Raw genomic sequence first — 23,453 nt, forward strand, 5'->3', positions numbered from 1 at the left:
CAGGGTCCAATTTAGTTTTGCTATATTGAATACTCATGTTATAAGCTACCTCAAACCCTTTGTGAAACAAACCAATACATTTGTGCCATCTTTATCATCACCCGGACAAGAGTCCTGCAAGCTGCTTGACACATTCAAACCTTTCTTTATCGGAATCCAGAATATACTTTTCAAGGAACTGGGACCTGGCGCCCATCCTGGTAAAGCCTGCGCTGACCTTACAGTTTAAAGGAGGCTTCCCAGACTCACCTTGTCTTAACAGTCACTTAGGGAAGTCCTTGAACACACAGCTTCTCAGGCTCTTCCCCAGAGCCTATGCAGAAAGAAGGTCAGGATGGGGCCCTGAAATCTGCATGTTTAACAAGCGAGGGGCAGGTGGGTTTTAGGTTCCGGCGAGCTTGGGAAGCGCTGCAGTAAAGAGTTGCATCACTACGTTTCTGACAATCAACAGGGATCGTTTCAGTCAGTCAAGGGTTAAGTTAGAAGGGCCACTGCCCAAAGGAGGCCGGACCTCATTAGCAGCCAACGTCCTCGGCGTGTTTCTCGGCTTGGAGTTCTCCCCAAGCCCGCTGCATTCCACAAGCAGCTCCCCTCGAGGTTCTACCGCGACTTTTGGAAAACTCTTGAGTCAGGGCCCCTGGGTACAAGTCTGTGACAGAGGCAGGCAAGGAGAGTGAATGGCCCTGCTCCGGGGCGGTTAAGCCGCAGAGGCGGCACCAGGCGCAAGCCAGGCTCCCTCTGCAGAGGACCTGCGGGCGGGGCCGGGAGCCAGGGGTTCCGCCGCCCCAGCCCTGGACTTGTCGGACCCTCAGCCGGCGCTCACCGTCCGCTCCGGACCCCACAGGGCGGGCGCTCCCCTCCGCTCGGCTCCACTCCTACCCCGAGGACGGACCCTAACCCCCAGCAGGGTTCCAGGAGGAGCCCCTGTACGCGTGCTCCAAAGTTCAGAGACTCTAGGGGAGTTACAGCCACCTCTGAGCCCTTTCTAAGGCGGAGGAGGCAGGTGTCGGGTGGCCCAGGGGGATCCCGCGGACAAATCCCCGAGGCGGGACTGGCGGCTCCCAGCGGCGGCTGGAGGGAAGCGGCGGCGCGCGCTCCGCGCCGGAGCGCCGAGGTTCCGAGCCCGCGGCGCACGTGCGCGCCCGAGAGTTACCTTTGGGCGCTCGCAGGTGTCCCCTCCAGTCTTTGCAGCAGCACAGCCCCATGGCAGACGCCCGCGCCCGCCGCTCGGCTCCGCTGCCTGGCGCGCCGCCTGCTGCCCGCACCCCCGGGGCGGCTCGACCGACGTCCGGCCGGCGGGCAGTCTCCAGCCCGGCGCGGGGCCACCGGCCGGGCAGCTCCCTTGCCCTCACGCTCCGTTTCGGTCCCGCTCCGCGGGTCTCCCGGCCTCCGGGCAGACCCTGCTAATCAATAGGAGAACGCGCAGATCGCGCCGGCTGCCCGCTTTTATCTCCGCGCGCCGGCTCCCTGCCCTCGCGGGCGCCCTCCCCGCGGCCCGTTACTCTCCCGGGGCGCCGAGCTGCGCGCTTCCGAGGGGCCACCAGGGAGCGCTGTGCGAGCCGCCGCAGTCTGTAGCTCCCTCCTCTGCCAGTTGGGAGCCGGCTAAGGGTGGGGGTCGATGCTGGCCGACCGCAGACCGGAAGGAAAGGTCCCCTCGCTGTGCAAGGGCGGCGCCACCCTTCCCCCAGCATCCTCTAAGTAGTCATCTCTTAGGTGACTTGGGGGGCGTCTACCAGGGCCACCCTGCTCTCAGTTTCCCAGCTCACCTGCACTCCACAACTGTGCAGTTGCCCAGGTTACCCCCCAGACCTGTCTGGGTTACCTATGGACTAGTGACGTTGGGTAAGTCACTTCCCCTCTGAGACTTCTGAAACGTGAAGGAAACGACACCATTTCACATGTCATTTAGCACAAATGAAAGGTTTGATGGTATCAAGTTACTCAAACACTTGTACTCAGTTTTCTCATCTATCAGATGGAAAGAATAATAGAACTTCATTGGAGCTTTGTGAAGATTAAATGAATATTATTCATTTAATCATTAAAATGTTTTAGGACACAACTGGCATATTGCTAAGTGCTTTGTAAGTGTGAACTATCATCATCATCAAGTGTTGGTGAGGATTTGGAAAAATGGGTACTTTTGCCAGGAGGGTTTGCTTTGGTGCAATCTTTCTGGAAGGTAACACTCAATCAAGCTGCTTATTAAAACTAAAAATGCTAATACCCTGGGACCAAGCAATTGCATTTCTCAGCATGCATTCAGCCCACACCCCCAGGAAAACCCGTACCAGGCTTCTCATTGCAGCCCTGTTTGTAACTGCAAAAAATTGCAACCAAAAAGATGTTCATCAGTAAAGGGATTATCAAATACACTGGTATTTTCATGAAATGAAATACTATCAAAGGAGGGAGATGCAGCTGAATGTTCAAGGTCTATGGATTCATGACACTTATGTAAAACACACACCCTCAGAATATGATTTCCCTGTATAGTGCCCACTCTATGCTGGGCACTGCTCTAGGCACTTGGGCCTGGAAAAATACTTAGGAAGAAGACAAAAAATCAAGAGTTGTTCCCTCTAGGGAGAGGGCAAGTGATAAGAATGAATTGAAAGTAGGTGTCAAGGGAATTTAGCATTCTTATAGTGGTCTAATTTCTTAAAAGGAAGGCATATTTACATATTATTGTGTAATTAAACAATTAAGTAAGAGAAATGATTTCAACTGTCCAGCACAGAGTAGGGTTCTTAATATTAGGTTCTCTCTCACCCATCCAGTTCCTAGGATCTGTTCGTGCCCCTGAAACAGGCTGTGGTCAACCTCTGATGGTCTTGGCTTGACTGGGATTTTCTCCTTCCCTCCCCATCCCGCCTTGAGAAAACAGACATGGCCTGGAGGAGAGCAGTGGCAAGGCCAGAGGCAGAGGCAGAGGCTGCCTGTAGCATGGAGCAGAAGAGTTAATTGTTGAGGGGGAGGCTGGGGAAGGGAGGAAAGAATGACTTGGAACAGGGAAGAGGTTTTTCCAGGAGTTAAGTCTCATTCAAAGGAGAGATTAACAACAGTGGGACAGATTTCTGCTTCCCTCTCTAACTCTCCAGAAAGACCAGGGTGAGGCTTCTTCAGGGAGAGAGGAGGGTTGCCCCGCACTAGATCCGGAAAGAAAGATGTTTTCATTTCATGACATGAAGGCGGGGGTTACAGAGAGGGAGTAACTGAGAAAAAACAGAGAGACCTGACTTCTGGTTGCTGCCAAGTCATTTTAAACAGTTTTAGCACCAGGCAAGATCACTTAGTCACAGCGGGCTTAATGAGGCCCCAGGAATTCCAAGCTAGAGCTCCCTGCATTCAGGGAGAGCATGTGCGGGGAGTGAGCCCCCGGGTGATTGTCCAACGGCCAAGTCCTACATTTGGAAAGCAAGATTTAAAAGAAAACATCACAGCGGCCATTGTGGGCTGCTTGTTTATCTTTCTAAGAGGAAGTAGCAAAGCAGGATCATTTCAAATGAACCTATTATAGAGGGTCAGCATCCCCATTGAACCGTTCAAATATATTTGGGGATACTCAACTTTTCAAAGTGACTTTAAATATCAAATCCCAGGGCAGTTTACAGGACAGAACGCAAGGCAAGAGCTTATAATATTACTGCCTTGGGTTTCGCACACTTTAATTCCTGATTATATTGATATATTGTCTTTTTATAGTTTTCTAGCTGTGCGTCTATTTCTCAAGAGGGGAGGAAAATAACATTCACTATGTTTCCCACCATGTGCCAGGCAACTCACAAGTGCTATTATCTCGATTAACCACAGGACAACCCCATGAGGCATTGTTAGATTAAATTTACAGAGGAAGAAACTAAAGTTCAGGGAGGTGAAGAGACTTGCCCAGGATCAATGAAATGGTAAGTATCAGAATCAGGATGGACGGATGGATGGGTGGATGGACAGGTGAGTGGGCTGAGTAGGTGAATGAGTGGGTGCATGGGTGGGTGGGTGGATGGATGGATGGGTGGATGGGTGGACAGACAGATAGATAGATGGATGGATGGCATTTACCCCATCACGTGTAGAGTCATGGGCTGCAATTGCAAAAGCACAGACTGAGCAAGGAATTCACCTGATAATTAAAATCCCTGAACATAGACCCCTGAATTGATCATGACCCCAAACCATCTTGAACTGAGCCAAAACGTCAGGATCACTCACCGCTCCAAGGCTTCAGCTGAGCTCAAGCCACTCAACTCCAGAAAACTGACCAGGGAGGTGGGGGCCCCTGAGACATCTTCCTGAGCTAGAAGGCCAACATCCTACACATCAAGGGAAAGCAGAGCCAGAACCAGGGGGCGGGTATCCAGTGAGTACAATGAGCTCTGGGAGGAGGATCGGATGCCAGCTTTGGAGGACAAAGGCTCTGTGGGGCTGGGGCTACACCCACCCATCCAGAGCTCCACCTCCTGCTGCTTTAGTCCATTTCTCTGGGAGACTCAAAGTTCGGTGATGAGGATATGGGGTTGTTTCTAAGGAGGCTGCTGCTGCTGGGATCCTAGCCCTCTGCAGCCTGAGCCCCTGGTTCCAGACACGCTCCAGGCCACCCGGGGATTTGCTTAGGAGTCTCAGGACCCGGCCTTCATACCCCTCTGCAGGAGTCTGGTTACTCCTCCCAGCTCATACCCAAGGTACCCCTAGGGTGCCATCTCAAGGTGTGAGCTCAGCCCTAGGCAGCTCAGGGAAGAGTAGAGTAGCATCTTAGTCACAGGTGTAGCTTTGGGGGGCTGTGATGATCATTCATTCATTCTTTCATTCATTTATTCATCCACGTACCAAACGATGACTGAACACAACTGAATACCTGAGAAGAACAGCCCAGGGCTGAGCTCTGGGGGGACAGTGCCCCGGTCTGCTGAGGGTGGTCAGGAGAGGCTCTCCAGAGGATAGGTCTCTGAGGTGAGAGCTGAGACATGAGGAGGAGTCCAGCACCTTAGGGATGGTGTGGGAATGGTCCTCCAAGGAGCACTGTTGGTATCATGTGAAGGAGCATGGTTCCAGGGTAGAGAGCAACACAGCAGGGCGTTTAGATATGATGCAGCCTGTGATTCTGACTGATCAGGCTGGTGCTGGAGTGAAGGAGGGACTGGAAGGGGGCAACCGGGAGAAGGGAGGAAGCCTAGAAGCAAAAGGCATAAGGCAGGTGAGAAATGCAGGGCAGAGGAGATGGAGATCGGGCGGGACTGTGTACTAGTGAGGTGGCCCCCAGCGACCCACACCCCCCAGTCCCCACACCCTGTGTGCTCCTATCCCCTTGAATCTGGGCCACCCTACGACTTGCTTTAACCAACAGAAGGTGACAGAAGTGAAGTGACTCTGGGCCAGCCCTGGGCCTAAATCCTAAAATGGCTTGGTAGCTTCCGCTGTTGTCTTCCCGGGAGAGCCACCCCCTTGTGAGCAGTGGGACTCAGTCCTGAGACCGCCATGCTCCGGGAAGCCTGAGCCAGCCATATGGAGAACTGAGGTCAAGGCCAGCCACGCGAGTGAGGCCGCCCTGGAGACGGTCCAGCTGTGTAAAGCAGTGATGAGCTATCCCTGCTGAGCCCTGCCCTCATTGCAGAACGAGAGCAAATAAATGTTTAAGTCACTTAGCTTTGGGGTAGTTTGTTATGCACTAACACAACTGAAACATGGGGGGCGGGGGTAACACATCCTCCTAATAGCCAGCACTGCCAGGCTAAGAGTGTGACATTCGTTTCGAATTCGGAGCAATCCTCTGTGTTCCGTATCCTCATCATTTCCACTTTAAAGAGGAGGACACTGAGGCACAGAGAGGTGAAGGAATTTGCACAGGTAATTCATACAGCTAATGAGTGGCCGAGCTTGGATTAGAACCCAGCCTGTCTTGTTAAGGAGCCTCCGCTCTTAACTCTGTGGTAGATATTTTGGAGGGAGAGGAAACAAACTTGGCAACGGATTCATGCCGCATGGGTCTAAGGCATGTCCGTAGGTGAGGCTCGTGGTAAAAAAAGACAGCCCCTGGGAAGTGCTGGACGGGGTCTGGCAGGAAGGCCATGTGAGGCTCACTGCTCACTTAGCTTTTCAGAGTACTGCCTGTTCCCTGGCGGCCCTGACACCTGGTTAGAGGGGGCTGCTTGAAGGTAAAAGCACTTTGTAGACTGCTTATTACAATCCTACCCCGTACTGGCACTGGTATCTCCCATTTAATTTTCACAGCAGCCTCATGATGGTGATATGTCATAAGGCTCATTTTACAGGTGAGAATATAGTCATCTGCCCAGGTTATGTGAGCTCTCAAAGTCACAGAGCTGGTAGGTGGGAGAGCCTGTCCTTGAATGTGGGCAGTCTGACCACCATGGGACACCTTCTTAACGATCAGCTCCCTGCCTCCTGCTTTTGGGCCCGAGTCACCCTCTCTCATCTTCTCCTCCCATCACAGTTCTGATCTGTGTTAGGAGTTTGCCCACAATTCAGTGTGCATGTTATGCTACACATACAACACTCACAGATGTTCTGGAATTGGAAAGGACTTTACATTTTAGTACGGCCTTCTCATTTTTCATGGGAAATGCGAAGTCCAGAGAGGCTAGATCCACTCCACATCAGGCATTTCTTGAGGGCCTACTATGTGCCAGGCACTAAAGTTGAGTTGGTGACAAGTTGGGGCTATCTTCAGTCAACTGCAGTTTTTGCTTTGAAACAAATAGATGTAGAGAAATGATAAGCAGAAAAGAGGCTTCACCCACCATCTCTCAAAATAAGTTTTGTGCACTTTTACCACAGTGCATGGAAGGCAACTGATCTGGATTTAACTATCTGGTTAAACATATTAACTAGCTCCCTCCCACACCCCCATTATCCCTCATCAACAGAGCTGCTGTTATTCACTTTACAGACTCATTGCTCTGGGTTCTTTTTTCTAAAATGAAGTATGTCACTCTGGGGAAGGTGGAGTCTATTTGAAGCAAGCACACACTGCTTTGTGCTAGAAGAGGCTGTGGATCCCATAAGGAGTGGTATGCTTTTTCCTTTCTCTTAATGAGACTTAAGTCTCATTTCTCTTTTTCCTTTGGCTGCCAGGAAGCTCAGAGAAATTTTAAAGTTCGGTTTTGGCAAGTATGAAGGCACCAAAGTAGGCTTTCACATTTACGTTTTGTTTCCTGATTTTGCTTTTCTACTTTTATTTGCATTTTCTTGGGTCCTTCAGTTTTATAATTATTACCATTGTGTTACCTTCATTTTAAGTGTTCTCATTAGAAGCCATTTCAAACCCTCTGTGGAATACCATAGGAGTATAAGTCGATAAGTGAATGTGATACCTCCTGTTTTAAACGAGGAGTTGGTAAACTTTTTCTGAGGGGCAGATCATAAACATATTTAAGCTTTGCCATATGGTCTCCATAGCAACTACTCAACTCTGCCCTGGTAGCATGAAATCAACCATAGACAATACAGAAATGAATGGGTGTGGCTGTGTTTCGATAAAACTTTATTTACAAAAGCAGGTGGTAAGCCAGATTTGTCCTGTGGGCTTTATGTAGTTTGCAATCCCCTGTTTAGAAGACTTTTAGACCATTAGGAAATTGTTTCCTCTTAAGTTGGGAAGTACTTGGCTTAGAAAAAAAAGTGAATTCTCATCTCTAAGAGGCGGGGATTCTGTCCAAGATGTCTAGTTTCCATTTCTGGGTGACAGATTAGGAAAAAGCAACTGCACAAACTGTCTGGACAGTTGGCTCTCGGGAGAGATCCACAGTGCCCGGGAGGGGTCAGTCTCTGATACAGTGGGCTCTGAAGTCTGCCAGCCAGAGCCTATTCTCCTGCACATTTGCTATGCCCAGTCCTCAGGGAGGGGGGCAATGGGGGCCGGGCCCCAAGGTGCATGGCCAGCCGGCTTCCCCAGCTCCGGCCAATGGGCCTTCAGCCGCTGCGGATGTTGTTTGTGGAAGGAATGTGTCTGCAGCTCCAAATTCCCACAGAGAAAGACAAGGGGAATCGTTGGGGAGAAATTCCTGGGCCACATTTTTCTTGCTGTTCATGTGGCCTGAAGCCATTGAACTTGGCCAGACTGCCCAGAGAGGGATTTTACAAAGCCCATTGTCCTTCCTGAAGCCTCACCCCCAGCCCTGCTCCCACCTGCTCTTTCTGCCTTTCTTTCCTCCCCCAGCCCCAGGAGAAATGCAGCATGGGAAAGAGCGGGAGGCCAGGGCCATGGCCCCGAGGGCTTTTGCTCCTTGTCCAGGATTGACCGGCTGCAGCAGCAGCTCCTCGAAGGCAGGCAGGGCACTTCCTGGTGGCATCAGAACTTTCCATACACTACAGGGGCATGGTCTCATCTGCTTGAGCAGGAGTCACCAAGTCGTACACTTGCTTCAGTAATAAAAGCAACACATACTGAGCATCTGCTGTGTGCCAAGTACTGAGCATTCTACATACATTTATTCAAACTCCATAAGAACGCTATTACAACCCCCATTTTACTGATGGGGAAACTGAGGCGCAGAGCTGCTAAGTGATTTACCTGGGGTTCCACAGCTAGTAAGAGACAGGATTTGAACTGAGGAGCCTGGCTCCAGCGTGGCTCTTACCTCTCCCTTTCAGTACTTGCGATCCCCGTGGCTCAGCATTCCATTACAGATACTGCCCTAATGGCAGAGTCTCCACAGTATTAGAAAAATCCAGGTGACAAAGCGTTTGCATAGATAAGACCTGTGCACCTTTGAAGGTTCCCAGCATCCCCACGTGCCACAGAAGATAAGACCCTCTACCATGAGCCTGGCCCATCTGTTGTCTGGTCCGCCTGGCTGAGGGCACAGCACTGTGACCTGGGGGTTAATTAGTCCTCCTTGAGGTTGTCACCATTGCTGCTGCAGCTGCTGACAGTGGAAGGGAGTGACCTCAGTTACCGGGTGAGTCTCTGAGTGTTTGCAATGCACCAAACTCCAGGATTGGCAATTTGCATACATTATATGTCTTAAGCACAACCACCCTGAGACTGAATGTAGAAAACCCCATGTCACAGATAAAGAAACCAGCACGTTAATCAGGTAATTAATGCCGGCTGCCGTTACAAAACAACCGCAAATCTTAGAGCCTCAACCCTATAAACATTCTTTCATGCTCAGGTCACCATCTCAAGTAGGTCAGTATGAAAGGGGGGTGGGAGGACGCTCTGCTCCAGGCGGTCACTCAGGGACTCAGGTTCCTTCTAGGACCTCACCGTCCTCCCCTGGATCCTTTCCATCAGAGGAGGGAAGAGGGAGCAGGGGGATCTCAGGGAATTTTAGGGGCTGAGAGCAGCCTGCAGTCACACTCCCACCCACATTCCATTGTCAGCGTTCAGTCATGTGACCCATCTTGCTGTGGGCGAGGCTGGAAAACTGTCTGCATGGACATAGGAAAGGGAAACAGGTTTGGCTGCCACCCTGGGGTTCAGAGAGGTGAGGTGCTGTGAGGGACAGGTGGGCCATAAGATGCCCAAGCCTGTCTTTGGCCTCTGTGCTGCCTTGACTAAAACTGAGTTGAATTCCAACTTCCACCACCTTGAAAGATCTTCTGTCTTTCAGTGGGGCAATGGATGGGGCCGAAGGTGCTGAAGGGCTATGAGGATTAACTGGGATATTAAGAGAAGTAAGTGCCCAACAGCCTTCCCTTTCATAGTAGAGCTGCAGCCAGCGGTGCTGGGCAGGTGGAGGGGCGGCACTGGGACAATCTCAGCCCAGAGGAGAGAGGTGGGGATGGCAGAGTCCACAGGGTGGGGGTTCAAGTACCTGTGCTTGCTGCTGCCGCCTAGCTGTAGAAGGAGGAAGCACAGGACAAGCCGGCTTCGCGATTCTGGTTCTGGTGGGCAAGTGTCCAGGCCACTTCCATCCCATCCTGATGCCCATTAGGTTTCTTAGCAGAAGCTGGCCTTGGCAATGTGTCTAAAGCATAGATGCTGGGATGGGTGAAGTCCTCGTTCCCCAAGGTTTTGCTGTGGAAGCAGCAACTCTTCCAGGATGTTCTGCTCAGGCCTCAGCATTTCCCTCAGTCTGGAGGACTCCTAGCCTGATGAGGCAGGACCTCTGAGGTATGACTGTGGATGTCCTTGCTGACCACTCCCACAGGGCTGCCCCAGGATGGTGGGCATGGGGTGGGCCCCTCCCAAGCTGGCCTTGGTGTGTCAATGAGATCACAGGTGTGTGGGAACCGGCTGCTGGGCACCACAGAAATACCCCCGTGGGGAGGGAGAGGGCCACCAAATCTCTCCAGGGCCACAGAGCACCTCTGGCACATGACATCTTGCTTCGGGAGAGGGTCCACAAGCTTCTAGTGCTCCACTCTGTCAAATCACACCCAGACACACACAATTTCCAGGGACGAGTTGGCCTCAGATGGCCAGGTCAGATCCAGTTCTAGCATTTGACAACTCCCAAGGACCACCGTTTCTCTTCTCCCTACTCAGTCCCAGGTGGAGCTCACTAACCCCATGGCCACAGCACCCTTCCCACAGCCAGGCCTTGGTCCACCCAACAGGTGTCCTGAACACCAAATCCCAAGAAGAGTTTTTCAGACTATGGACTCCAACCCAATAGGGGGGTCATGAAATCAACTCAGTAGGTCTTGGCCAGTCTTTCAAAAAATGAGATAGAATCACAGAGAGTGGAAAATGCCAGTGGGCACTGCATAGAGGAACAGTACTGTTCTGTGAAACCCTTGCTTCAGTGTGTGCCTGAGCCCTCAGGTGGGATGTAATGTTTATTTCTTGTCAAAAAACGTGTGAAAACACAGTGGTGATACAGCCATCTCCTTCCTTCCAGAAAACTTGGGCTCTTTGTGCAAATTAGTCCACACATGTCTCTTCCTCCCCAATTCTCCCCACAGATCCCCCTTCTGCTGCATGCCAAAGGAGGGCACGATCTTTGCCAAGCCACTCAAAAATACAAAATAGAACCCACCACTACCGGCCACAAAAGGTCCCGTTAAGCACAGATCCCAGGATGCTGGGTGCTTAGTCGTCTGGCATTTGCATCTCTAAGAGGGCCACTTAAGTGACCCTTCACAGAACAAAGAAGATCAGCTTCTCTCAATTTAAAAGAAAAGAAAACCTTCCGCACTGCACATCTCTTCAGTGGAGGCTCCTGCGCCGTGGGCTGGTCTGGCAAGCACTTTGCTCTGACACATCTGGTGAGTTGTTCCCTCTCCAGCATCATTCCTGAGACAGTTATTTGTGGAGTGCCACTCAGTGCCAGACACGGGAAACCACAGACCAGAGCCCCCTGCTCGACGGCCCTTCTCAGCCCGGCGTGTGTGTGTGTGTGTGTGTGTGTGTGTGTGTGTGTGTGTGTGTGTGTGTGTGTGTGTGTGTGTGTGTGTGTGTGTGTGTGTGTGTGTGTGTGTGTGTGTGTGTGTGTGTGTGTGTGTGTGTGTGTTTGATGAGGACGGCCGCTCCTCTGCCAGCTCCAGGCCTTTCCTCCCAGAGGAAGGCTCCGCCCATGGCAGGTGTGTTCTGGGCCTCACCTGCTCCAGCTCTTCCCCAGAGCCGGTCAGGAAAGGCCTGGCTCTCTAGGATGCTGGGATTCTCGTCATTCCTGCCTGTGGGTGGGAGAGGCCCCTCACATGTCTGAGTGGCTATGATGTACCAGGCACCGCTGCATCCCGCATCCCTGCCGAGGCCCATCAGGGTCATTACTGTCACCATCCAGTGAGGCTCAGGAGATGAGGTGACTTTCTAAGGCGTGCACACAGCCAGGAAGAAGCCAGTTCTTCCCAGGATCTCAGTGGCTCTGTTCTTCCCACTCGACCGCAGGCAGCATTTGGAAGTGACCAGGTGGTGGAGCAGGTGGCGCAAACGACGGGCCATAGCTGGGGTAGCAGGCTGCTCAGATGGAGGGGCTAAGAGGATGCGGGACCTTCCAGGGAGGAGGGGAGGAAGGTGAGCCAGGTCTTTGAGGTTTGGGGCCTTAAGAGTGTGAGCTGGATTCTCCAGGCCAGTGAAAGTCAGTTCTGCTGCCAAAGGCCCACTGCTCTGGCCGCTTCACTACTAACTGCATGTCTGTACCAGTTTGCTAGGGCTGCTGTAACCAATCAGCACAAACTGGGTGGCTTACAACAGAAATTGGTTCTCTCAGAGTTCTGGAGGCTAGAAGTCTGAAATGGAGGTGTTGGCAGGGCCGTGCTCCTTCTGAAGGCTCTAGGGAAGGCTGTCCATGCTCTTTACTAGTGCTGGTGTTGCGGGGACTCCTCGGCCTTCCCTGGCTCGTAGCTGCGTCACTCCAATCTCTGCCTCCATCCTCACATGACCTCTCCCTTGAGTGTCTGTGTGTCCAAATTTCTTCTCATAAGGACACCAGTCATTAATTTAGGGCCCACCCTATGCCAGATGTCATCTTAACTAATTTTATCGGCAAAGACCCCATTCCCAAATAAGGTTACATTCTGAGACTGCCAGTGGACATGAATTTCGGGGGGACAAGAACAACCTCCATCTTTTCCCAGCCACGGCCTCCTCAGCTCTGCTTCCTCCAATGCAAGTCTGCAAGAAAAGCATCAGGGGCAGCTGTGCCCTCAGAACCCAGGAAAGTATCGCTGACCTTGAGGAAAGCTTCCAAATCTGGTGCTTTGTTTTGTTTTTATTTTAGTTATTGTAGCCCCAGTTTTTAACATTCTGGTATTCCAGAATAATGTGCTTTTAAAACACAACAAACTCCAGGTATTTTTGTGATATATTTTTTAAAAATTGGAATCATTTACACCTGGGGATATGCTTCAATAGACGTTTGGATCCAGTAAGGAAAAGTTGTTTAGAAAGTGGTTTTCTATTCCTCCATAATCCACAGTGGGGAAGAGAACCAAGGTGCCTCTATTGCAACATAAATCCTTATTCTGGTTCAAAGACTTTCCGAACCAGTGGCCTTCAAACACAACTCCTCCCAGCAACCCATCCACCAGACCCGTGGGATCACCTACCCAGGAGGATGCTGCAGAAGATGAGACAAACTGGAAATGCTTTTTCAGAGATAAAACTAGAGGTCATGATTCATTAAAAGATGTAGCCCCTGCTAACCACGAAAAGGAGTTAAAAAAACCCTCTAGCATACTGAATAAGAAAGAAGATTATTTGACAGTAACGCACTCAAAGGATAATCTTAGATTGAAATTTAGTTTGGAACAATATCCTCAAAAATTTTTTAGCAACTAGAAAAAAGGGCCCCAAATATGCTCGTGATTCAAAACTAACATCAAATAGTGTGATTTCAAGTGTTCATTATTATTAAACTTTTCTTTGTCTTATGGGGCTTGGTTTGTTTTTGTTTGTTTGTTTGTTTTTTGCGGTACGCGGGCCTCTCACTGTTGTGGCCTCTCCCGTTGCGGAGCACAGGCTCCGGATGCGCAGGCTCAGCGGCCATGGCTCACGGGCCCAGCCGCTCCGCGGCATGTGGGATCTTCCCGGACCGGGGCACGAACCCGCGTCCCCTGCATCGGCAGGCAGACTCTCAACCACTGCGCCACCAGGGAAACCCGGTTTGTTATTTTTGAATAATATTTTATTAATTTCATCTGCTAATAATTTTTATTAGGAGGGTAATATTTTCAGTGTTTATGTTTTCACTTAATGCTTTTCATATGTATGCAATTTCTATTTGAAATGTATAAAATATTTAGCTTCACTGAATTTAACAATTTTATGTATTCTGTAGCCTTTTGGTGGAAAATATTGATAATTAAGGCTGATATTTTAGAAACGCAGGGAATAAGTACCTGCATTCACGTGTGTTGTTTTGCTCTGGCAACTGCAATTACTAACATCTTACTTATCAGCTTCTGCTAACTATGTTCCAGGCCTGGGGATTAATGCTCCACATGGAGATGCTCTTATTGAGTCCATTTTACAGATGAAGAGACTGAAGTTTAAAGGGTTATGCGACTCGCTCAGGACCCCAGACCTGGGCAGAGGCTGAGCCACAGCTGAATCTCAGACAGTGTGACTCAACACCTCGCCCTTAACCACAGCCGCACAAGAATGGGGGTGTCAAATGACTCGGCCGATAAATGGGGGTGTCCAATGACTCGGCCAATACACAATAACTATCATTTTCTAACCATCTTTGATTTTGAGTTTTTAATTGCCTACGCTAGAGCTCCCAGACTCAAACCCTTATAGAGAGATGAGACAGGTAAGTTGAACTGAGAAAGCAGGTGCCAGGGGCAGGAGGGGGCCTGGGATGGGGGCAATAGGGAGAGGTGGGGATTCTGGCCAACTGGAGGACACTCAAGCTCTGTCCAAAAGGAGCAGCTGTTACTGAGATCCTGTTAATTGTTTATATGGAGAAAGTAGGCCCAAATTCACCCTTATAGAAACCTACATTATCAATGGGTAAAACCTTTTGCTTTTAAAAATGTTTCATGAGCCAAACAAAATATGTCTTGCGGGCCAGAACCAGCCCATGGGCAATCAGCCCTGGTTACAGCTTGGCCTGCAGCCTGGGAACTACACTCAATTTCTTGTCACTGTTTGCCTCTCGCTACCATCACTTTCAGCTCCCTTCCTGCTTTTGAGTTGCTGCTCTTTCATAGGTTTAATTTATCAAGCATCTTGAAGAGCACGGCACCCTAGTTTCTGCACGCACAGATGCAAGACCCTCCTTCAGAAGCTTATAGTCCAGGGTTGGGTAGCACTGATGTTGTTTCGCTTGGGAGCATGGCTTTGCATTTAACATGCACACAAATCGCTCAGGGCTTATTGCTATAACCCAGATTCTGTTTCAGTAGTTCTGAGTGGGGCCTGATAATCTGCATTTACAACAAGCTCCCAGTGATGCTGATGCAGCTGGTCCATGGACCACACCTGTGTATGAAGGACCTAGACTAAAGAACAGCCTTGTGTCTAAGTTCCTAAGCTAAAGGCTCTCCATCAGAGGAGTCTCTGTACCTGGGCTTGGCTTCCCAGAGGTGACCTGGGTCATTCAACCCCCCACCCACTAATCCCCTGCCACATTCCTCCCCACATCCTAATTTATCTAGAGATTTAGTCTAGCTGAGATCACTCGTAAAGAATTTTATCTACATCTTTGTTCTGAGCTGGCACTGAGCATACCTCCTCCTGCACATCACCCTTTCCCATCCGGTATGCATATCTCTAGCTGAGGAATTTCTGTCTGCGCCCCTCTGTGTCCCAGAGCTGTGGTGCCCGGCACCCTCCTCGGCTCCTGTTGGCAGCCTAAGATGGGACCCTGGACGGGGGACTCACCTGGATGGACCCCGGTCTCCATCTTGTACTAGTCATGTGACTTTGGACAAGTTACCCCTCTGTGCCTCAGTTTCCAAATCTCTACAACAGGAGTGTAAGGTGCAATTACCTGGGAAGACTGAACCAATACACTGTAGGGTGCCCTTCCCACTTGTCTTTCTAAAAAGAAACTCAACAGGTGACTTTAAGAATCTCACGTTGCTTGTGTCCTGCGGAAAATGTTAATATAGGGAATTATTTCCTATTGCTGTCCCAGGAACACGACCAGTGGCTCTTGAAGGAATTTAGCAGGTTTCCCCTGTGAGTGGTCTTTCATTCCGTCTGTCAGCAAACATGTTTCCTGTACCTGATCTGGGTCGGGGCGTGTGAGGGGCAGCCATACAGAAGGTGGGCAGACACGTGCACAGTCGCCATAGCTGCAGGAGTGCCACACACAGGTGTCTTGCAAAGTCAGGAAATGTCAAGCTGTTAAACCGGGCATTTGCCAATTTTCAAATAATATTCTCAATGTTTTTTCATGTGAAACACCCCTAAGAAACAAGGGGCCCAGTGGTCAGTCAATCAATCAATAGACCACAGAATGGCCAGAAAGTCACAAAGTTCTGAGAAAGTACTGTATTTGTTATACTTTTTGATATAAATAACTTGACCCATTGCCTTATAGTATATTATATAGTATATTATTTGAAAAGGTTACTAACTACTCTTTAAAGATACATTGATCCTTTGTTTCTAGGTTTTGCAGACACCTTACTGTAATACTTGCTAAACTGTATAGAATACTTAACACAGGCCAGTATTGTCCTAAGATATAGGTGTATCACATCACAAAAACAGTATGGGGTATGTACTTAAAAAAAAAGTTTTCTTTTGAAATAATTCTAGATTCACCGGAAGTTGCAAAGAATTGTACAGAGAGGTCCCATGCACTCTTCACCCAGCCTCCCCTGATATTAGCATCTTATATAACTACAGCACAGCATCAAAACCAGGAAACCGACCTTGTACGATCAATCCACAGAACTGATTCAGATTCTGCCAGTTATACCTGGAGTGGGGTGAGTGTGTGTGTGTGTGTGTGTGTGTGTGTGTGTGTGTGTGTGTGTGTGTGTGTAATGAGGCAGGGGAGGGGTCTATGCAGTTTTATCACATGTGTAGCTACATGAAACTATCACCACCATTAAGTTACTTAACTATATCATCAGAGTAAGGCTCCCTCTGCTCCTCCTTTATAGTCACATCCAACCCTTTTACCCCCATCCCTAACCCAAGATATAGATATACCCAAGGTATAGGTATACTTTAATTATTCTCATTTTATATATGAGGAAACTGAGGCACAGTGAAGTTAGCAATTGACCAAGGTCACATAGCTAGTAAGTTCTGGGTCTGGTTTTTGAACTCTATCATTAAAAAGACGCATCGCAGGGAGGGGTTTGTGGGAGCATGTGGGAGTGGAGTCTGGAAGGGCTTCCTAGATCTTTGTCTCGAATAGAGAAAGAGCATCACTTACAATGGGGGAGGGATGGAACATCGGACGACGTGGGAGTGGAACTGAGGGCTGCAAAACTGAATCCAGGTTGTCACAGCTGCTAGTCTGGGCTTCCGTGACCTCACAATGACCCAGTCATCTTCATTCCCAAACTTCTTCTCCCTGTCTGTCCTTTTTTAGTTGCCCAGCAGCCTGGCAGTCATTTTGGACTTCACCTCCCGCATCCTGTCCCTCACCGGGTCTGGCCTTTCTGCCTCCCAGCCATCCCCCATCCTCCCAGCCACAGCTTGGTTCCAACTTGTCAGTACCCAGTGCCTGCTGCTCTATTAAAGCAGCCCCCACAACTGGTTTCGGGTCTCCCTTGTTACCACCCACGCCAGTCCGGTCTTCTCATTGTTGCTGAATACGATCATAACTTTCCCCTGTTTAAGAACCTTCAGTGGCTCCTCATTGCTTATAAGACTGTCCAAATGCCAAGGCTCTTTGGGATCTAACCCACGGCGAATGGCTCAGAGTTAGCCAAGCTCTCTCATGCCCCAGGATATTGGCACAACTGTGCGTGTCTCCTCCCGTGCTCCTCGTCTGGGCCAGACACTGAGCACCGGGCTGAAGTTGCAGGTGTGAATCAGACATGGACCCCGCCCCTGAGGAGACCTAAGTCTGATGAGAGAAACGTAACTGCCCCCAAAAGAGAAGAAGGTCAAAAACCAAAAGGTACTTTCAATCGTGCATGAAAGGTGCACAGAAGCAGGTGCGGCTCTGAACGAGGAGCCCTGAGGTGGGAGAAGGTGGGTCACCTGGCTGGGACGAGGATGACAGTGGCAAGCCTGGAGTCTGGATCCACGCGCCTCCCCAAGCCAGGGCAGGACACTTCCTGGAGTCCCTGCAGGCCATGCAGGTGGCCCTCACTGTGCTGATCAGGAGGCCGTGGGTCAGGCAGAGTGTCACACTTGCCAAGGTGAGGCTGAGCCAGCGCACTGGAGTAAGGACCGTGTTACGCACTCAGGAAGCCAGGCTGCCCTGGTGGTGGGCAGCCCTGGGTGGGCCGCTAAAGGCAATTTCTGATTGGCCTCATTCAAGAGAGGTGGCTTCAGTCTAATCACCTAACGGACCACAGCCTTGATTTGCAAGGGATGCAGGCACTGCCTCCCAGGGCAACATTCCCTGATGCCCTCTGGGGTGGCGGCAGTTCCATTTAAAGGCCCCTCTGCCTTAGTGGATCAGGATGTGGGAGAAGCGGAGACTTCAGCAAGTGCAGGAGCATCTCTATTAACAGGCCCAAAGGGAGAGGACAGGGCAGCAGTGGCTTCGGGCCCAGGGCAAGGGATGGACGGGAAGAACACAGGGCTGGGCTATGATGGGTGTAGCACGCTCAGCGCCTGGAGAAGCCACATCCCTTCTGGGTGCCAAGTTTATGAACAGGATAAAGACACTGATAAGATGTGCACTGAATTCATTTATGACTGGAGGCTCTGAGGGCTAGTGAATTTGCAAGAAGAGATCAACAGGGGTGTTAGGCTGAGCTCACAGGCTGGAGTCTAGAGCAAGAGAACAGAAAGTCAGGTCCTGCGTTTACGTCCAGTAGCCCACAGTCAGGGCTGAAGGGCCTGCGACCAGGGCAGGTGCACAGGGTCCCTACTCAGAAGGACCCTGTGTTAGGAATTCACTGCTCTCTGGTGGCTGTCTTGAGGTTGTCAGCCATTTTGCCTTTAAATTTGTGTTTTGTAAGCGAACTCTGATGGGCCAGGGGAGCGTGTGCAAGGGCTTGAACCTCAATTCTCTGGTGGTCCTGCCCCTGGCAGCCTCCTGCTTCCAGGGGTGCTGAGCCACCCACTGTTTCCTGGTGCCCCAGGCCGACAGCCCCCCTTCCCCCTCCCCCCAGTGACTGCTGCCACCCCCTTCCCCTAGTCTGGCAGAGGGCTGGGGTCAGGGCCACCAACCCAGCACAGTCTCAGGGTGGAGTCTCACGGTGGTGACAGTCCCGGCCCTGGTTGACAGCACCAGTGCATAGGGTAGGGCATCGGGCTGCGGGAAAGGGAGATGCCTGGTTGGACTTCCTCACCCAGGAAGGTGCACGGCGCCGCGGTCCAGTGGCTGCCGAGAGGGAGACCCGCAGCTGGTGGGAGTGTGCGCTGCACCTCGGGGGACCCTGGGTGCCTGTGAGTGGTCTCCTCTCATCCCACGAGTATCTCCTCCACCCAAGGGAGTGCGCCATTTAAATAGCAAATAGAAAACCCCGTGCCTGGTCTGGCCCTAGGCCCCTACAAAGAATAGCTACACCTGCTCCCGTGTCACAGTGCTTCGTGAGGCCGTCGAGCCCCTTGGTGCCCTCTTCCTACCACAGTGGAGCAGCTCAGCCTCGTTTGCATAAGGCCCTCGTAGCACAGTGCTGGGATCATCACCTCCTTTATTCCAGACTCATGTCTCCATGGACACAGCCTCTGGGCTCCTTGCTCCTGTAGCTGCCCCTCCACTTTACTCAGGACCAAGTACCTAATTTGTGGGGCCCAGTGCAAAGTAAAAATGCAGCGCTCCGTCTTCAAAAAGCAGGGGAAAAGCACCATTAAAGGCCTCAGATATAAAATTTCCCCTTTCTTCCATGAGCTCCCTTTCAATCTGTCAAAGTGTGGTCCCAGGCCAGCAGCGCAGCATCACCTGAGAGTGCATTCGAAATGCAGGTCCTCTGGCCCCATCCCAGACCCTGGAATCAGTAACTTTGGGGATGAGCCCAGCATTCTAGGTTTTGATAAGTGCTCCAGGGGATTCTGATACGCAGGAAAACTTGAGAACAACTGCTGGAGAGCTGGGATTTGTTTGTTTTGAAAGCCATAAACTAAAGAAATTTGAAATCTTATTTGAAGTTTGTATATGGTAAAGAGGAGTTGAAAGAAAGGGAGAGAGGGAGGGAGAGAGAGAGGAGAGAGGAAAGAGGGAGGGAGGGAGGAAGGGGAGAGTGAGAATGGGCTGGTGGAGAGCAGAGGAGTGTTCTCTGCATGTCCACGTATCTTAGTTCACTTGATGTTCACAGCCTTCTTGCCAAGTAGGTAGTTTTCTTTCTATTATCAGATGATGAAAATGAGACTCAGAGAATGTAAGTTATTGGCCCAATTTCTTGCCATTAGTGTGTGGTGGAACTAAACTGTGAATCTTGGTGTCTGACTTCAAAACCTAGGCTTTGGGTTTCCCTGGTGGCACAGTGGTTTAGAATCTGCCTGCCAATGCAGGGGACACGGGTTCGAGCCCTGGTCTGGGAGGATCCCACATGCCGCGGAGCAACTAGGCCCGTGAGCCACAATTACTGAGCCTGCGCGTCTGGAGCCTGTGCTCCACAACAAGAGAGGCTGCGATAGTGAGAGGCCCGTGCACCGCCATGAAGAGTGGCCCCCGCACAGAAACGAAGACCCAACACAGCCATAAATAAATAAATAAATAAAGCAAACTGTCAACAAGTAAAAATAAACACTATTATAGTAAAAAAAACCCAAAAAACCTAGGCTTTTCCCCCAGTTGTTCCTCCTCCTTCCTCCCTCCCCTTCATTTTAGGAGTACCTGCTGAGCACCTATTCTATGTCAGGCATTGCACCCAGTCGCCTCTGCATCCAGGCCTGTGCTGTACAGTACGGCTCCACCACACACACGTGTCTGCTGAGAACTTGAAATGCAGCTGGCGTAACTGAGCAAGGGGATTGTCAATTTCATTACAAGCGCGGCTTGCTTTATATTTCTATTGAACAGGGCTGCTCTAGAACATGATTTTGGCCAAAAGGAATGAACTGCAACCTCCTCTTCAAGGGCATCTATTTCCAGAGACATCAGCGGGAGTTTCCCATACCTGGTCCTGTGTTTTGTTAAGAAAAGTGAGGTTAAGACAGTAGGGCCAGACCACAAAGCAGGGAAGTTCCAGAAACCACTCTTGTATTTGCTGATTCTCCCACCCTCAGGGGTGGGGAGCGCTTGTGAACTGCTCATCTAATTTCATTTCTAGTCATTACCCATCGTCTGGCGCTCTGCAGGCAAACTCAGCAGGGCCACCCGGGGTCAGGCTGATATGCCGGCGGGCTGGTACCAGGTGCCGAGATAGGCTGGGATCGGCATCCTGCTCAGGAGGCGGCTGAGGAGATGAGCGATGCTCTGGGGATGTCAGGAGCACCGTATCAGTCTACTTCTACAGAGTAATCTGTGTGTGCTGGCTTCGCTCCAAGGTCAGGCCTCACAGATAGCAGGCAGCAGTTCTCCTATCTGCTTCAAGCTGCAGGCGGATAAGGACAGGCAGCTGTAAGCTCAATGCCCGAGAGAGGCTTCAAAGATCCAGTGTAGCCGTAAGAAACTGCTGGAACCCGTTCTCGCAGGGGACGCTTGCTTATGGAAGGCCATTCTTCTGGCACCATTCTACTAGGGCAGGTGGACACCTCGGAGGCCCTCTTATCCTGCAGTTGGAGAAACCAAGGAAATCCGATCTGGTTTCCCCAGCAAGTTAGAGACTGAGCTGGGTCTGGGACCCACTTAGACCCCCAAAGCCTATGCTGATCAGGGCCCCCTTGCTAAGAACTTGGCGCACGAGCTTGGAACTGCACAGGAAGAATCAGAGCTCCGCTTTAAGGGGCCTGGCTTCTGAGTTGCCTCCCCGACGGTGAGCGCTTTGGCAGGGCAGGGTGGTCTCCTCTGTGGACATTGGCTGGGGCGAGGGTCCGGGCAGAGCATGGACGGTGGTAACGAGGAGTGGCAGCTTACCTCCTCATCTCCAGCCGGGTCCTTGCAATCCCATCATTACATTAGTGGGTTTGCTAACACACAGTTCTGGTTTTAACCATCCCTCCTGCCTGCTGAAGAAGTGCAGTGGCTAAAGTCCAAGCCTCTGTGTCCAGCATCCAAGGCCCTTCGTGACCTGGCCCCGCCCCCCTTTCCTCCTTGGTCCTCTACACCACGAGTCTCCCCCACAGAATACTTCCCCAGGCCTCTGTGCCTTTGTGTACTCTAGCCCCCCATCATTTGGGGATGACCTTCTCTTGTTTGCTCAGCTGGGTCATTTTCACTTCCCTGTCAAGGTTTAGCTTGGGTGAAATCTTCCCTAACCACCCAGGCGAGCCACCCTCACCCTCTGCTCTGGGCTCTCAGCCCTGGGGACACCCCTATTGGGGCACTCATCACACAGTATTAGGACTGATAACTTACAGGTGATAGCTAAGCGGGAACTGTGTTGTTGTTATTAATAATAATGATAAACAGACAGACTGCAGAGAGGAGGGAAGAATAGAAAAATATTGGCATCTACACTGAGCCAGGCACTAGGCTCCCCCTGCAACCTCACCAAACCCAAGGCACTTGGCTTTATTATCTCCAAATTAGAAGTCACGAGACAGAGGCACGGGGACATTGAGTGACTTGTCCAAAACCAAGCAGGCCCTGGGTGGCAGGGTCGGGCTTCTGTCCAGTCCTCCCTGACTTTGGAGAGGACAGTCTGGAACACTGGTCAGAGCTAGCTGCTGTGTGGTCACACGTGCCCTGCTGGAAGAGGGCAGAAAACAGGCGCAAACAGGGACATGGCACGTGCACTCGGCCTCCCCACTCTCTCCCCTGGAACCTTCCTTTCTGCGTGCAGATGTCTGGCCCTAGGGAACAGCGGCATCGCTGGCAAGCCTGGGTACACTCCACTGTCTCCCCAACTTCCATTGCTCGCTTTGCTCGTACCAATGCCTGGGTGGAGCTGAAAGCCCAAGGCCTCAAAGCCATCCCTGCCCAGGCCTATTGCCCGCAAGATGCCCACCTGGTGTCCGGGGAGTGGGTGGGGATCCCAAGCAACGTGGTAGAAGGAGGCAGCGGGGGGCTCTGTGGGAGAGCAGGGCACCTGCCAGACCTCTGAACTGGGCAGTTTCCCCACCAGAGCCTCTAGCACTTTATCTTGAGAAATGTGGTCTGCGGGGCCCAAAGCAGACAGGCACTCTGCGATGGGAACTGGGCCCAGATGTCAGAGCCGCTGTGACACCCTCCGTGTCCTCCTGCTCCAGAAGACAGCACTTTCCCGCTCTGAGATTCCGGGCGGCCTTCGTGTTTCACCCAGGTCATCCTCAGCCCCGCACGCTGGGGCCCTCGCACTCCAGGAGGAAATGCTGCCGGGAAAGGCACTCGGACCTGAGACCCCGGTGTGGATTTGCAGAAAGAGCCACGGTCAGTGTGGACACTTGGTCCCTAAAGAAACAGCCATGGACTGTGTCTGATGCAGGGCACCTCCTCTCCCTTCCCTGGAAGCACCTGAGTTCCTCTGGGGGGTCCTTGTGCCTACTGTGTGAGCCTTTGTGGGCGGGTCTGTCCAGGCACTGGAGTGGACACAGTTCCCGCTTAGCTATCACCTGTAAGTTATCAGTCCTAATACTGTGTGACAGGCCTTTCCTCACCATCCCAGCGTCACCAGTGGCAGGCACATGGCGTAAACACAGCCACCTCAGACCCTGAGCCATCGACACAGCCGGGACTGAAGAGCCTGTGGGACTCGGCCTTCCCCGCTCAGAGCACCTACCACTCTCTCCTCCTGGCTCCGGGGGCCCTGAGCAGCCCTGCCGCCTGCCCCTTCCACACGCATCTCTCCAGCTTCCCATGGGCTGATTCTGTGTGGCCCCATAGCCTCTGGCCATTTCCCCCTTTGTCTGCATTTGTCAGAGCTGGCTTCTGCCACCTGCCATCGGGGACTCTGGAAAGACATGCCCAGCAGTGGAGAAGCCGTGATAGACC

General features: G+C 51.4%; 1 protein-coding gene across 7 annotated transcripts in view; it reads right to left on the bottom strand.

Annotated features, from left to right (window-relative positions):
• ARHGAP22 (Rho GTPase activating protein 22) overlaps positions 1-23,453 on the bottom strand; it is a 199,803-nt gene that overhangs the window by 89,180 nt on the left and 87,170 nt on the right. Inside the window, exon 4 of one of the 7 annotated variants that reach the window (XM_060126669.1) lies at positions 21,096-21,154. The exons of the other annotated variants lie outside the window; for them this stretch is intronic. Coding sequence (XP_059982652.1) covers positions 21,150-21,154 — 5 coding nt within the window. The 3' untranslated portion in view covers positions 21,096-21,149. Of the gene's footprint in view, positions 1-21,095; positions 21,155-23,453 lie in introns of those variants that run through there. 7 annotated transcript variants of the gene reach the window in all.

Source organism: Lagenorhynchus albirostris, chromosome 16 (genome assembly GCF_949774975.1).
Source record: "Lagenorhynchus albirostris chromosome 16, mLagAlb1.1, whole genome shotgun sequence".
Lineage (NCBI taxonomy): Eukaryota > Metazoa > Chordata > Mammalia > Artiodactyla > Delphinidae > Lagenorhynchus > Lagenorhynchus albirostris.